Here is a 15,326-nt window from a genome sequence, read left to right on the forward strand (position 1 = left end):
CTTGAATTTTGTACATGGATTCATACCTCCTGGAAGTGGGTGGCATGGATGATGGCAACTTCCAAGATTGTTGGGCAGTCTGAAGCAGTGTAGGTAAATACGGGATTGCCACGGGTGTAGAAGACTCAGAGGACACTGCATCAAAAACTGGATCACCCACTTTCTCCTTTGGTTGTGACATCTTGATACCAAGAGACACGGCCATGCGTTGCACTTGTTTTGTCAACTGTGCCATATCCTCAGACGATGACGATCTTTCTGGAGGAGACACTAAGCCAGTAGGAGACGGAATGGAGTGTGGAATGGAAGATTCAGAGTCAGAGTCGTAATCATCGTCTGATTGGGGATGCTGCTGGAGTGCAGTATCGATCTGCATGGTTTGCGAGGAGAGAGTTGTGGCAGAAATAATGGGAGGTTGCTGACTCGGTACCGAGATAGGCGCCCTGGAGGCATCCCTAGTTGTGAGCAGATGCGAGGAAGGAGCATCATTGTCGGCAGGAGGGCGAGAAAGTGACGCTGAGGGAGGTTGTCGGTATCGAGGGTATGGAGGATATCCGTGTCTGGAGTAGAAATATTCAAGATCTCTGTGATATCTCCAATTGTCCCAGTGGGGTATTTGATATGGTGGAAGTGAGCATTCAGAAGCTCTATCGTATTCTCTTAAAGGGGAAGGCGATCTGTCAATTCTGCGCATCGGTATCCTAATTACCCACATGTTTAGTTTTTAATCGGTTTTTAATGCTTTATGTGTGTATGTTCTGTGTTTTAGAGTTTTAAATTTTGTATACTTGTTTTTACCTCAATTTTAGAATTTCTGTAAACTGCCCAGAGAGCCCTGGCTATGGGAGCGGTATATAAGTGTAATAAATAAATAAATATAAATAAATACCAAGAGATTGCTGAATGTATAGAATTGGGAGAGTCTTCTTGGTATCGGGAGTGAGGAGGAGAGAGTCAGTAGCGCTGAGCGGCGGTGCCATCTCTCGGTGTCGAGAAGGACTCGCAACCGGCAGTATGGTTACTGATGGGGAGTCACTGATTTCACCCTCAGAAATAGAGGGAATCGGTACCGGGTCGTCCGTAGGGATGGTAATTATTCGGATAGATGGCGAGATCGGTACCGGAGTATTCGATACCGAAGCCCTCGGTGTTGATGGCGTTCACATTAGAGATGTCGGTATGGAGGAGCTCGGTAGCGACGGTGGAGGAAGAGCCATAGTCTTTTCCACATGTTTGGATTTACTCTTTTTCGGCTCCTCTGCAGGGCGGCTCTCTTTTGGCCTCTTAGATGGCTTATTAGCCAGAAGAGGAGGCAAAGCTCGGCTAGGGGCCGGCATTTCTGTAGGGGCAGAGCTCCGGGAGGTCATCTCCGGAGGTGACTGGGGCAAGGACTCCATTGCACACCAGCTGGATGGAGTCGAGGCGGTTTTAGCAGGGTGGACTACCGCCAATGCCCTCTCCCAAAGTATCGCCCTGAGGCGGTCTGCTTGGTTTTTGCAAGCTTGTCTGGAGAACTTGAGGCAGAAACCACAGGATTCAACCTTATGGGACTCACCCAGGCAGACAAGGCAAAGAGAGTGTCTGTTGGTAGAGGAGATCTTTTGGGAGCACCAAGAGCACTTTTTAAATAAGGCGTTTTGTGGCTTAAGCAGAGTAAGAGAAATAGAAAGTAGGCAGAAATATATATATATATATATATATATATATATATATATATGAGGAAAAGGTGAAGAGAAGAAAGGAAAAGAAGAAGGAGTAGGAACGAGTTCTCAGCAAGGTAAGTAAAGATAAGCAAAAAGTGGAGCGAAGTCTCACGGAGCTGCTAACTCATAGCGGAAGAAAAGGAACTGGGGAGTTTATGCGGGAACCCCTGGGCATGCTCAGTGGACGGTGGGGAAGGGGTTCCCGCCTAAACATTTCTCAGCTTGTGAAGTCTCCGGAACTAGCTCTGTGCAGGCGCAAAGCCCATATGTGTGATGCACAGACACCACGAAGAAGAATAAACGGGTTTCTTGTTGATCACCTCTCTTCACTAGTGTGTTGGGTAGTTGTGTGCTTTCATGCACCATATATATATATATATATATATATATATATATATATATGTCATTTAAAAACTACTGCCTTCTATTTATTTGTGTAAAGGACAGAACAAACAGAAGAGAATGTAACTAGAACATCTTTCAATTAAGCGACCTCTCACACATTCTTTTGAAAAACAACAACACACGAATGAAGTTGTTTTTTGCAACATAGTTGCAAAAACAGCACAGCAACGTTCAACCAACATATTATTCAGTGACAAAAAAAAAGCCTCTGCCAGTTTAAGATCATAGTTAAGGCTACCTCATGTTAGCTCAAGCTCCCCAAAGCCAGGAAATTGGAAGCTAACTCACATGCCCCATGCTTAGTGATGACATTGGGCAATGACACAAATTGTACTTGCTTACAACCTACCCTCCACACACCCGCTTTTCCTTGATCTTTCAAGCTCAAATTCAGATGGGGTGGATGGAGTGCTGGGAAAATGCCCCTTGTTATCCTGTCCTGTTTTACCTTATGAAGCACCTGAGCTTTACTGCAGTGCTAGAGGAATCCTCCCATACTTGTTTGTTGCTTAGATGAATAGCTGGATGGATAGATTAAACAATGAAGCTAGATGCTTCATAAGGCAATATAGGACCAGGACAATATTAGGCATCCTTGTTGACAGAAGATGTGGGTGCACAGAGAGTAAGCAAGCACAATTTTTGATATTGCACAACATCATAACGGATGATCTGACCATTCCCTGAGCACCATAGCAAATACACTGTACAGAGAACTCAGGGTTGGGAGGGGTATTTGCCCTTGTACTGGTCTTTTGGGTTGTGCAAGAAGGAACAGCAAGGCATGGCTGGCACTTTCTGCAAAAACTCCAATTCAGAGTAAAACCACCTTTCCCCCCATTCTTGGGAAAGGAAACTAGAGGTGATTCCCCCCCCCTTCCCCAAAGTTGGGTTTTTGGAAAAAGCACTATCAACATCTCCCTGCTGCTTCTACAAAAACTGAAAAGGAAGGGGAAGAAACTATCCCTTATTTCCTTCATGGAGAAAAAAGGGAGCATGATTTATCTCCATTCCTGTCATGGGGTGCTTCTGGACTGAGAGCTCCTAGTGCCACAAATCAAAAAGCATTATGATGCTCTTCTCTTCCTCAATGGATTTCTTCTGGTAAGAAAAAAGATGGAAAAGGAAGTGGGAAAACATGGGAGATCTACAAATTGAAGACAATGTCATCGGGACCCACATAAAACTCTGTGAATGAGGCAATTATTTTGGACAGCTGCAACAGCGACTAACCAATTTGTTAAAAAAGAAAGAAAAAAACCCAGCTGTGAGCACGATCAGGATAGCAGTTGGCGTGACAAATGACAGGACAAAGTGGGGGAAATAACAGCCCTCCAAAGTGCTGTTTCGGCACAGTAAGGGGACTGTGGCCAGGAGATTGCAATTGGAGTGGGGATGGGGGACCTGGCGGCAGATAAGACAAGTTCTGCAACCAAGTTCCCTGGGATACGGGGGTGGAGCTGTGCAAAGGACCGAGGGCAGTGGGAAAGAAACCACGTACTGTGTGTTGTTTGTCTGATTATATGTCGGGTGCACAAACCTTGGACAGTGCATGGCTACTCACCACAATGGGTTAGTGTGTCACACAAATGGGGCCAATGAGATTGCACATTTGGTTTGGCAGGAAACAGCCATGAGGTGCTGCAAGGTTTTTGTTTTATTTTTCTTCAGAAGCCCAATTTGCAGGTCAAAAAACACCTTTCTTTTCCTCCCTTGAGAATGAGGAGGGGAGGAAAGGAAAACATGGGTGCTTGCCAGATGGAAGAGGCAAGTAGATTATCAAACCCTGAAATTCTTTGTTTGCCCTGTCCCATGTAGTCCAACTTTATATCAAGCCAAAACCAGAAAAAATGACATTGCAACTAATTTATTCTTTATGCATTTATGCTAAGGAAACACTAGAACTCAATTGGCTCAAGTGAGGAAATGGAATAATTCTAGATTCTCTTGTTCATGGGATAATTGTGGATTGAGATGTGCTGCATTTTTATTTATTGATCAATAGCTTCTTCTCTGGACTTCCCTCATCCTACACTCATTATGGGAGATTCCCTCTATTCCAAAATTTTCTAGCAATTCCTCCAAATATAAGTACAATTCTAAGTGATCACAATTATTTTTACTAACAGGGACTGGCCGGCGAGATCACATTACGCCAGTCCTTTTACAACTTCATTGGCTGCCACTCCAGGTCCGGGCCCGATTCAAAGTGCTGGTATTGACATTTAAAGCCCTAAACAGTTTAGGGCCAGGTTATTTGAAGGAACGCCTCCTCCCATATGTACCTGCCCAGACCTTAAGATCATCTACAGGGGTCCTTCTCCGTTAGCCCCTGCCAAAGGAAGTGAGGCAGGTGGCTACTGGGAGGAGGGCTTTCTCCGCTGTGGCACCCCGGCTGTGGAATGAGCTCCCCAGAGAGGTCTGCCTGGCTCCTACACTGTACTCCTTTCGTCGCCAGCTAAAGACCTTTTTATTCTCTCAGTATTTTAACACTTAATTTTAACTTAAATTTAAATTTTACTGTTCTAACTCTGTATTTTAATCTTATATCAATTTTGCTGCGTGGTTTTATCCTGGTTGTGCTTTTTATACTGTATTTTGTATTTGTGCTTTTAACCTGTTGGTTGTTTTATTATGGTTTTAATTTTTGTGAACCGCCCAGAGAACTTCGGCTATTGGGCGGAATAAAAATGTAATAAATAAATAAATGAATTTTCAGAGAAGATATTGAATTAAAGCATAATTACACAAGCCTACAAATAGTATACATTTGAACATGACAGGCATGGTGGTCTTCATCACAAAGGCAAATAAATCGGCTAAAGAACTTACAACTTACTTAAGATAGAGTCCTCTGTTTTAAAGATAGTTTTCCTTTTCCCTAGTCTCATTGTTCCTCCCATGTCTCCAGGATTGTGTTCAGGCATGTCAACAACCTTAACAAAGAAAAATATTTACCTTGGTTTGCATTTTTTTATTGTGAACAAAGCAAGACGTTTTATCATAAAGAGATGTGCCCTTTATAGTACGACAATATTGTATGTAATAAAAATAGATTCAATCCCAAAATGATGCCATTGCTGAAGTCATGCTGAAGTCATTGCTAAGTGATTTTCCAAATGCTTTCAAATAATATATGGGGGATGAATATCACATCACTAGTTGCTATGTATTTATGCTATATATTTAAATTGAGTTTGTATTTAAATTAAGTTTCTACTACTGTAACATGCTGTAATAGACTGGAACCTAAAGAACAAAAATTTAGATGATTTTTCTCAACAGAGATTTCAGTTCATCATAACTAAAGAAGAACATACAGTAATGTTACAAACAGATCTATATGCACCTTTATACTTCCCATGCACAGGCATGATCTAGTCAAAGTTTTGCTAAGTCTAGTTATTGATAACCAACACCAGAAAAGGAATACATTCTCTTCATTGAGAAAAAGTTTGCTATGTTGAAAAGAAAACAGAGTGTGGGAACTTCCACAAAGATTTCTTGAAGAATTTATTTATTTATTACATTTCTATACCGCCCAATAGCCGGAGCTCTCTGGGTGGTTCACAAAAATTAAAAACATTCAAAGTATAAAACAACAGTATAAAACCAGAATATAAAATTCAACATAAAAGCTTAACCAGATAAAAACAGCAGCAATGCAAAATTACAAATTTAAAACACCAAATTAAAATTTATTTATAGACTGTTAAAATGCTGGGAGAATAAAAAGGTCGTCATCAGTTTTCCACAACCCCACAGTCACCTCCTCATATCCTATTCTCCATCCTGTCCTCATGGTTTATATCTGCTTTGGGAAAATGAGAATTTCACTGGCACTTTCTGCCTCCTTAGGGAGGATGTGGCGTTATAGGCCTGTAAGCCTTAACTCCCAATTTCCCTGCTTTTTGGAGTTTGGTTGAAAACTGTAGAGCCTTTAACATTGTTTTGTAAACCGTAAGTTTTTTGTTTATTGATATTGCTTTTGGATCACACTAGTATAGCTGTAATCTTCATCATAAGCATATATTTGCTGGTGCAACAAATCTGAATATTCCGAAATATTTCAGACCCTCAGTATGTTTCATATGATTGCCCACAAGAGTGTATAGTGCTATACATAACCTGGCTAGGATTGGGTGGTAGCACCTATTGGATGAACTGGCACCTACTTGCAATTTGCACCATTCTGGTGGCCTGAAAAAGGCCAGAACAGAACACAAATGATAGGTGCAAGGGCTCGTGCATAGCTGCCAAATCCTAAAATCTGTACCTTAATGCACAACATTGTGAGTCAGAAGCCTGCTAGCGGCCCCATTCTGTCCTGCAGGTGAATTTATATGCAGTTTGTCAACTGTCTTAATCAGGCCTTTTCAATCTTCTTAGTGACTGGCTGAATATATGTCCCCATAATTCATAAAATGAAAGATCACAACTATTAAGTTGCATTATATCCTAAGAATGTTTTCTGATTGCATTTCCTCTGCAATTCCATAGATGCTGGTTCCACTCTAGTGTATAGTACACTATTCTAATCTCCTAATACTCCAAATGCTTGGGAATGCAGTAACTAGAGAACTTACTGGTTTTGGAAAATAAAATATTCCCACCAATCTTATGAACATAAACATAAGAGCCAGTGTGGTGTACTGGCTAGAGTGTTGGATTGAGAGTCAGGAGACCTGGGTTCTAGTCCCCAGTCGGGTATGGAAGCTCACTGGGTGACTTCGGGCTAGTCATGGACCCTCAGCCCAACATATCTCACAGTGTTGTGAGGATAAAATGAAGAAGATTATTTATGCCACTTTGAGTTCCTTAAGGAGGAAAAAAGGTGAGATATGAATGTAATAAATGAATAAATAAATATCTACATGCATACAATTTCAATATGAAATGCGAATTCCTGTTCAATATTATAAAAATGAGCCACTCAATTAAGTCATTTAAAAGAAAAAGCTCTGGTCTGAATGTTTTAATTTGCTTGTTACCTCTTTAGTGTACAAAAGTGAGAGTTAACCATTGGCAAAGGTAAGTTTTTAGTTTGCTGTTGCTGATATGATTTTTATTTTGTTTTACTATTAAGGCTGTTTTTAATTTAATTTTGATTTATATTTTTATTTGTAAGCCACAGTGATTTTGATTTTATCATGGAGAGGTGGAATATAAATGCCCTGAGTAAGAAAATTTACAAACAAATAAACTTCAGGTGTTCTAAGATGGCCAATGTATCTTCAAAGAACTGAAAAGGATTTTCAGCAAGTATGCTTCAAAAGGAGGTGATCCCAACCAACTATCCCAGAATGAACTGATTGAGAAAGAATTTCCAGACATACCAAAGGCAAGTCTAGAGCTGTTTGTCCTAAGGTAGCACTGTGTGTGGAAAATCATGGAAATCTACAAATGCAATTACTTCATCCATAGAAAGTATGCTTGCCTTTACTGGAGGTGAGCCAAGCAAGACTACAGGAAGTGTGGGATTTAAAGGAACTGTTCCAAGTATTTCCATTTGGTCTAACAAGGCAACTGCTCACGGATCCATTGCTTACTATCCCACAATGTCTGAAAGCTTGTTTTTCCTTAGGTGAAACAATGGGGTGGGGGGTTGTCACCTGCATTTCTTAAGTCCTTGTAAAAAAAAAAACACCTTGGTTGGAGACGCAGTAAATGCTGGGGAGGAATTTAGATAAGCTTGTCTTCCATGACAGGAGCTAACCTGACACTGGCTTGTATCCAATGTTCTCATTCTGCTAGTGCAGATGATGCTACTCTGGTGGAAACAAGTTCTGAATTATGCGCAAGAGGATAATCCAATTCAAGTTCCAGTTATACAACCGCTTGCAGTTCTTAGATTTATGAAGTAATGGGATTGCAAAATGGGAAAAGGAAGTCGAGACTTTTGGTACACTGGATATAGGCACAGGTGTGTACAGCTCATTTCATTAGGGTGTGCAGTGTGGGGGCGGGAAAGGACGCTTTCCGCGGCTTCTGGAAAGTGCGTAATTCCCTTTGGCATGCTAATGGCGGCTGCCATTAGTATGCCCAGGGGAATTACACGCTTTCCCGAGGCTCCAGAGACATTAGGGTGTGCCTGGGCACACCCAACACACCCCGTACACACGCCTATGGATTTAGGCCACATTCAGGGAATGTGTTTAGTATTGTACTATGAAATTGCTAAAATTCATTTTCAGCATTGAGATTTTACCAAATGTAATAAAATCTTAAGTGACTGACATCTTAAGTGAAAGCCATGTATCTTATGCTGTAATTAATGCTCCCCTTTTGGGATAGGACACCCCAACAAAGTCAGTCAGATTGGACAGCCTGGAATTATATACATTATTCCTCTACAGATGCTGTTTTTCTCAACCATGTACCTTATGATGTAATCAGGGGTTTCAAAATGCAGGTTGGGGGGCTGCCACTTCCTAAATGCCACAGCAGTTTTACATAGGTTTGACAGTTTTGGAGATGCCACAACGTTTATAATTTGTCCAGACAGTCAAACCTTCTATACCTTATGACATATGCTCTTAAAAGTATTAGTATGCATTGACCAGGCTCAACAATGCACACACAGGAAGGGACTGCTTCATAGAGAAAGCAAAATTGAAGTCACTGGTTATTAGCAAGGTATATCTACAGCCATTAACACATATAAAAACTCATTTCTTATTAAACTCACAGGCTTTGAGTACAGATGTTGTATTCAAGGAGATGAACAAAAATAATGATGGAAAAGTCTGTTTTGAAGAGTTTGTGGCTGTTATAGCCAAATTTATTTATTTATTTATTTAGAATATTTATATACCGCTCCCCATTGAAAAATTTCGGAGCCGTGTACAAGGTAAAATGAAAATAAAACAGTTAAAACAAAATTTAAAAAGAAGCGAAAAAACCCCACAGAAATCCAAGGCTGCATGTTAAAGAAAGGCTTCTTGGAATAAAGATGTTTTCAGGAGGCGCTGAAAGGAGTACAAGGTTGGAGCCTGCCTGACCTCCAGAGGCAGGGAATTCCACAGGAGGGGCGCCACCACGCTGAAGGCTCTTCCCCTGGTGGATTCCAATCGGACGATGGATCTAGGTGGAACCACCAGGAGCAGGCCCTCGGATGACCTAAGTGACCGGACAGGTTGGTAAGGGAGAAGGCACTGGCTGCCTATTCGCTACCGGGCCAGGTTTAAAGTTCTTCTCTCAGGTATCCTGGTCCCAAGTTGTTTAGGGCTTTGTACACAAGTACAAGAACCTTAAACCTGGCCCGGTAGCGAATAGGCAGCCAGTGCAGTTCCCTCAGCAGAGGAGATACATGCTGGAAAAGGGCAGCTCCAGACAACAGCTGAGCTGCAGCATTCTGCACTAGCTCCAGCTTCCGGAGCAGCTTCAAGGGCAGCCCCACATAGAGCGCGTTGCAGTAATCCAATCTTGAGGTTACCAATGCCTGTACCACCGTGGTCAAGCTATCCCTGTCCAGGAGAGGCCGTAGTTGGCGAACCAACCGAAGATGGTAAAAGACACTCCGAGCCGTGGCGGCTACTTGAGCCTCTGACGACAGAAATGGGTCTAAGAGTACCCCCAAACTACGAACCTGTTCTTTCAGAGGCAGAGCAACCCCATCCAGAACAGGCAATGAGCCTGTCTCCCGGACTCGGGAACCACTCACCCATAGGGCTTCCGTCTTGCCAGGATTCAGTCTCAGTTTATTGGCCCTCATCCACCCCAAATTAAGAGATTGAAGCCAATAATACAGCGCTATAAAAAGGAAGAGGAAAGCAAAGCAAAACCATACATTAAAAAACCCTACAGAGATGGATTGGTTTCTTTCTGAGACATGAGATTATGATGATGAAATAAAAACATCTCAATAATTGCATAATGTTTATTCTCTGACCTACCTTATGGGAGCAGTCTACACATAACATTTCTTTCATCAATGCTGTTGAATTGAATGGCACTTGTGCCAGAGCACAGCACTCATCTCAGCATTAGCTGAAACGCCTACTGCTTGAGCTAAAGAGAATAATTTGCTCTATAAGGTGTGGTGGTGGTGGTGGTGGTGAGAGAAAGAGAGGTAATACAAAGGCCAACACTCCACACTTCTCAGTTTGGCTTGATTATGATCACTGCATCTAGCACAGTGTACTGCCACAGTATATTATCTACTGGGTTAAAGAGGTGACCTGGAAAGAAAATGTCCCACTGCCTTGTTCATTTCCAACCCCCAACGTCATACCACTTATTCCTTCCAGCTCCTGTACGCAACCCTGTTCCTGTGTCAATGTATCTATAACTTGGGTAACTGAGCCTAGAGCAACTCTAATCCACTTTTCCGTTTCAGCAATTCCAGTAGGACTATGGCCTATCTGTTGGGATATTCTAAAACTTCGCTGTTCCTAGGCTTTTACCAGCAATGCATACAAAATCATTTCTGATGCCTCCCACCTCAAGACACACTGATATACCAGACTAACTATATCTTATGGCAACTTGTTGTGATATTACCTTAGATGCATCCCCATTCAAATCAAAAGACACATCCAACCAGTTCAATAGTTGAATGAACATCATTATACTCATCTGCATTAACAATACATGCATAAGGTTGTTGTTCATTGAATGATTAATAGCATTGTTAACTCACTCTACAGCCAAAATGGCTCCCAGGGTGACTTACATGAGATCAATAAAAACAGACAGTCTCTGAGACACAACACAAGAGGAAAAGGGATTAGGAGGAAAAGGAAGAGGCAAACAAATATGAAGGACCAATTGTTAAAGTTCTTCACACAGCGCATAGTTAAATTATGGAACTCACTACCACAAGATGAAGTCATGGCCACCAATTTGGATGGCTTTAAAAGGGGGTTGGATAAATTCTTGGAGGCAAAGGCTATCAATGGCTACTAGCCCTGATGGTTGTGTGCTATCACAGGTATTCAAGGTAGTAAGCCTGTGTGCACCAGTTGATGGGAAACATGGGTGGGAGGGTGCTGTTGCACCATGCCCTGCTTGTTCATCCCTGGCCGATGGCTGGTTGGCCACTGTGTGAACAGAGTGCTGGACTAGATGAACCCTTGGTCTGATCCAACATGGCACTTCTTACGTTCTCTTATAATAATCAGCCCAGTTAGAATGGAACAGTTCAGAGAAGAGGGGCCACATGAAGCTGGTCTCTCAACACAGCCAATGGCTTGGCCGTGCTTTCCCTTTTCTCCCTCTTGATAGAAAAACCTGCTTATGTATTTGTATCTCTCTTACTGGAGTGGGATGACAGTCTTTTCCATTACACATTATCATTATATACTTCAGTGGTGGGAACATTAATTTTGCACATGCATTATATCTAAAATTCTTTATAATTTTTCTTACTATTTACCATGGGCTTATACACTATGTTTCTATATCATTTAACCACTCTGTGATCTCAGTTTATGTTAGGAATAGTCTTCAGCTGCCATCAGGTAGTTTTTTGCCTATCTATAGTGAATTACTTATAGTGCTGGTGTGGGTACAGAAGCTAATCTGCTGGTATAGCAAAAAGCAGATTAAAAGTCATGTAAGAACAAGATTTAGTAATTCTGAATTTCAAACAATATGAACAAGTTTCATGATATATCTTGTTTCAGATATCTACAGTGCACACCCTTTCCTCACCACAAGTGAGATATAAACATTTTCCATTCTCAGAAGGATCGTAGCCAACTTCTTTATGCACTCACTGTTTCAGATCTGAGAGAGTAAGCTCATGAGAAGTACACCCTATGAGGTATTTAATCTTGGTGTATTCAGGTGACTTGTTTGCTTGCTACAAAACATTCTTAAAATATAATTGCAGTCAGATCCATGTGAAAATTAGTCACATAAAATGGCATGTTCATGTTCAAATTATGGGCCAGCATGAGTTTATAAAATCTTATTTTTAAAGTTCGCTGAACTCTTAAGGAGGCCTGTGATCCAAATGCACATTGGGCCCTTTCTATGTGCAACTTTCAAGTACTTTGGTAAATTGTCAGATAAACTGTTTTTCCTCCAAGTCACAGACAATAATTTTAATGTGCAGTATGGTGTCAGCCATTTAGAACAGAAATCAAATATGGTATTCAGAAACTGTACGTACCACTAATTGAGGATTTCCCAAATGAAGCTGCCCCAATGCTGGTCTCAATGAACCGAGGTACTGGGTGGGAACCTATCGCACATGCGCGTTGTGTAGGAGAGCAGAGGGGTTCCCGCCAAAAACGCCTCAGCTATGGAATTTTCCCAAATGAAGCTCCGCGCAGGCGCAGAGTCCATATATGTGATGCACAAAGACCATGAAGACGAAGTGGTAACTTATCAGTGTGGGTCTACAACCATCTGTATTGTCCTACCAAGCGGTGAGGAAAATCTTACCAAACCTCTTCATCTGCTCAGTTATACTTATCAGTGTGTGTCTACAATCATCTGTATTGTCCTACGAAGTGGTGAGGAAAATCTTACCAAACCTCTTTATCTGCTCAGATATACAAGTGGCTAAACTAGTAGTCAAACAAGTGATTAAATGCACAGCATACTAAGCAAACTGTCATCTGTATTAACACAAAGCGTCAGTTCTCACATCATGAAAATAAGCCACAGTGAGTTGGTTATTCACTCTTTAACCTATATTAGTCCCGACAGATAATTATGTATTTTACAGCTTGCTGTGGCTTGTTTTCCCCTTAGGCTCAGTTCAGACAACACACTTCTCAATGGTGGTTTTAGAACTCTACAGTGGGGGTTTTTATATCACCGTTGAGAAATATGTTGTCTGGCGTGAAAACTCCACCCCACTCAGCATGTGTGTTTTTTAGAAAACACTCCATGCTGAATATCCACACTGTGTAGAGGACTGTTCCTGCAAAACTGTTGTGTTGTGTGTAGTATGGAGGGCTCCATGCAGTTTCCTGTTGCGTTGAGTGGACTTTCCCCACTGGCTGCAGAGTTCTCTGACAAGAGCAGCGAAAGTAGCAAGTGCTGCTCTTGGAGAGCCTCCGGGATTGTTTTTTGCAGCAATGGCTGATGGAGTACTATCAGGAGGACTGGGGGAGGAGAGAGGGTGGAGGAACTGTCACTCAAACGCCGCAATGCATTTTATTCAACTCCACGGTAGCCCACAGTCACACAACGGTGGAGTTAGAACATGTTGTGTGGGGAGTCAAGGGAAGTGCCAAAGTGGAATAGGGAAGTTACAGGGAAGTTGACAAGGCGAGTGTACTATTGCAGACTATATCAACAGAAGAATCTGTGCACTTGCACAGGATCAGGAAAAAATGTATAATTAAAAACATTACAAGCCCATTTGTACACTTTAGAAGCACACAAAAAAAGAAATAAGAAAAATTATAAACAGATTTGCGTACTTCCACAGCACACACACACAAAAGTTGCAAATGAGTTACAAACATTCCCAAGTGCCATTTCAGTATTGCTGGAAAGGTAGACATCACTGATGAGGCAGGCTGGAGACAGCACTAACAAGACAGTGAGGAGCTATTGGACTTTTTGCCACTCTTGCCAGATGGGTCTGCAGCCCGTGTGGAGAAGCTGCAGACAAGCCACACTGCCGGGTTCACATATCACAAGAAGTCACTGTGAGAATAAGCCACCCTCAGCAACAAGCCATGTGTTTGCAGGGTGCCTTGTGTGTGGTTGTCTGCACTGGGTTAAAATATCACAATAACCCACACAGTCACAAACAAAGCTCACAACCCACTGTGGCTTATCATGATGTGCAAACCAGGTTTGACTTTCATGGTAGGTAAGAAATCAGAATACAATACCATTAGTATAATTACATTCCTTACTCACGACCCCCTAGAAATTTAGTATAACATATTTCAGAAGATACTATTCTATAACAGTGTTCAACAAGTCAGTGCCCCGTAGATATGTTGATTACAATTACAATAATCCCCAGCTGGTTGGGAAATGGTGGGAGTTGTTGCTCAACATATCTGGAGGGCACCATGTTGGGGAAGGCTGCTCTATAATCTTTAAAAGCAACTGAAATGCTGCAGTCTAGAAATGAAATGTAAACATTTTATGAAAACCAATTAACAGATAATGAATGCTGTGATGCTGACTAATCACAACTGTTGAGGGATAGGTGGTTTCATTCTATGTAATAATCATCTGCTGACTCAGATGACAATTAGTAGCATTGTTACAGACAAAATGAACCCCAGTATGAACTGCATGTGATCTAGTTACTGATGTCTAAATCCTTTATGTGTAATGATTCTGTAAAACTGCTGAATCATTTGCTAATAAACATCTGAATCTACATATGGAGACCCACCTTCATTGTGCACCATGACACATATACAATATGGAAAGAATTGGGAGTGGTCCACATGAACAGAAATACATGGGTAGGACACAAAGTCCTACTCTGATATTCTGGTTAATGCCCAGGATATCTAAGCCAGGTATTTGATCACAAACACAAACCTTACCACTAACACAAACCTATGATGGTTATCATTTAAAGTTCATAAGTTTCATGTCCATAGTACTAAGTGCCATGTTTTGATACTGGGGATCTTAAATATTATCTTCATTGACCTGGTTTGCACAACATGACAACCCATTCTGGGTTGTCAGCCTTGTTTGTTTCCAAGTGGCTTGTAATCATGTCCGAACCTGGCATAGTTTCCTTAGAGTGGTTTATCAACCATGCACAAGCCACCCTGAGAACTTGGGTGTTCTTCGTGACTTCTCCCCCCAGCCCCTGCTGCAACATCGCTTAGTGTGTCATGCGAATCCAGCACAAGGCACGGCAGGGGTAGCTTCTTACCCATCCTACAATCCCTACTGCACATTGTGTGTTAACAAGGGGCATGCATGCAGCACACACAGGGGTGCGGGAAGAAGCCACAATGGCTTCTTTTCCTCCCATGATCGTCCAATCTTAGACCTGATGGCTTGTTTTGGGTGGCTTAGGGTGGCTTGTCATGATGTGCGAAACCAGCATGATGGTTTATACATGGCTTGACGGAAAGGGCTACAGAGCCGCCTGATAAAAGCGGAGTAAAACCCAGTTACTTCTTGCAATCTCACTAACAACATTCCCTCTTTATTACATCTTGAAATGATACTAGTCAATTTACTCTCCCACTTCATCATGGCACCGTTTCCCCCCGTAACTGTGGGGAGATTTGCTCAAACATAACTTTGTAAACCGCCCAGAGAGCTTTG

At 41.8% G+C, this 15,326-nt stretch overlaps 2 protein-coding genes across 3 annotated transcripts in view; one reads left to right on the forward strand and one right to left on the reverse strand.

The window, feature by feature from the left end:
• The window catches only part of CTPS2 (CTP synthase 2), an 86,200-nt gene that overhangs the window by 17,931 nt on the left and 52,943 nt on the right, over positions 1–15,326 (reverse strand). For both annotated transcript variants that reach the window (XM_063126414.1, XM_063126416.1), the window contains exon 14: positions 4,948–5,044. In XM_063126414.1, coding sequence (XP_062982484.1) covers positions 4,948–5,044 — 97 coding nt within the window. The remainder of the gene's footprint in view (positions 1–4,947; positions 5,045–15,326) is intronic.
• On the forward strand, positions 5,197–10,661 carry S100G (S100 calcium binding protein G). Its single transcript, XM_063127383.1, has 4 exons — positions 5,197–5,215; positions 7,349–7,463; positions 8,807–8,866; positions 10,616–10,661. The coding sequence occupies exons 1-4, from the start codon at positions 5,197–5,199 to the stop codon at positions 10,659–10,661; spliced, it is 240 nt and encodes a 79-aa protein (XP_062983453.1).

This window comes from Elgaria multicarinata, chromosome 5, assembly GCF_023053635.1.
Source record: "Elgaria multicarinata webbii isolate HBS135686 ecotype San Diego chromosome 5, rElgMul1.1.pri, whole genome shotgun sequence".
NCBI classification, from domain to species: Eukaryota; Metazoa; Chordata; class Lepidosauria; order Squamata; family Anguidae; genus Elgaria; species Elgaria multicarinata.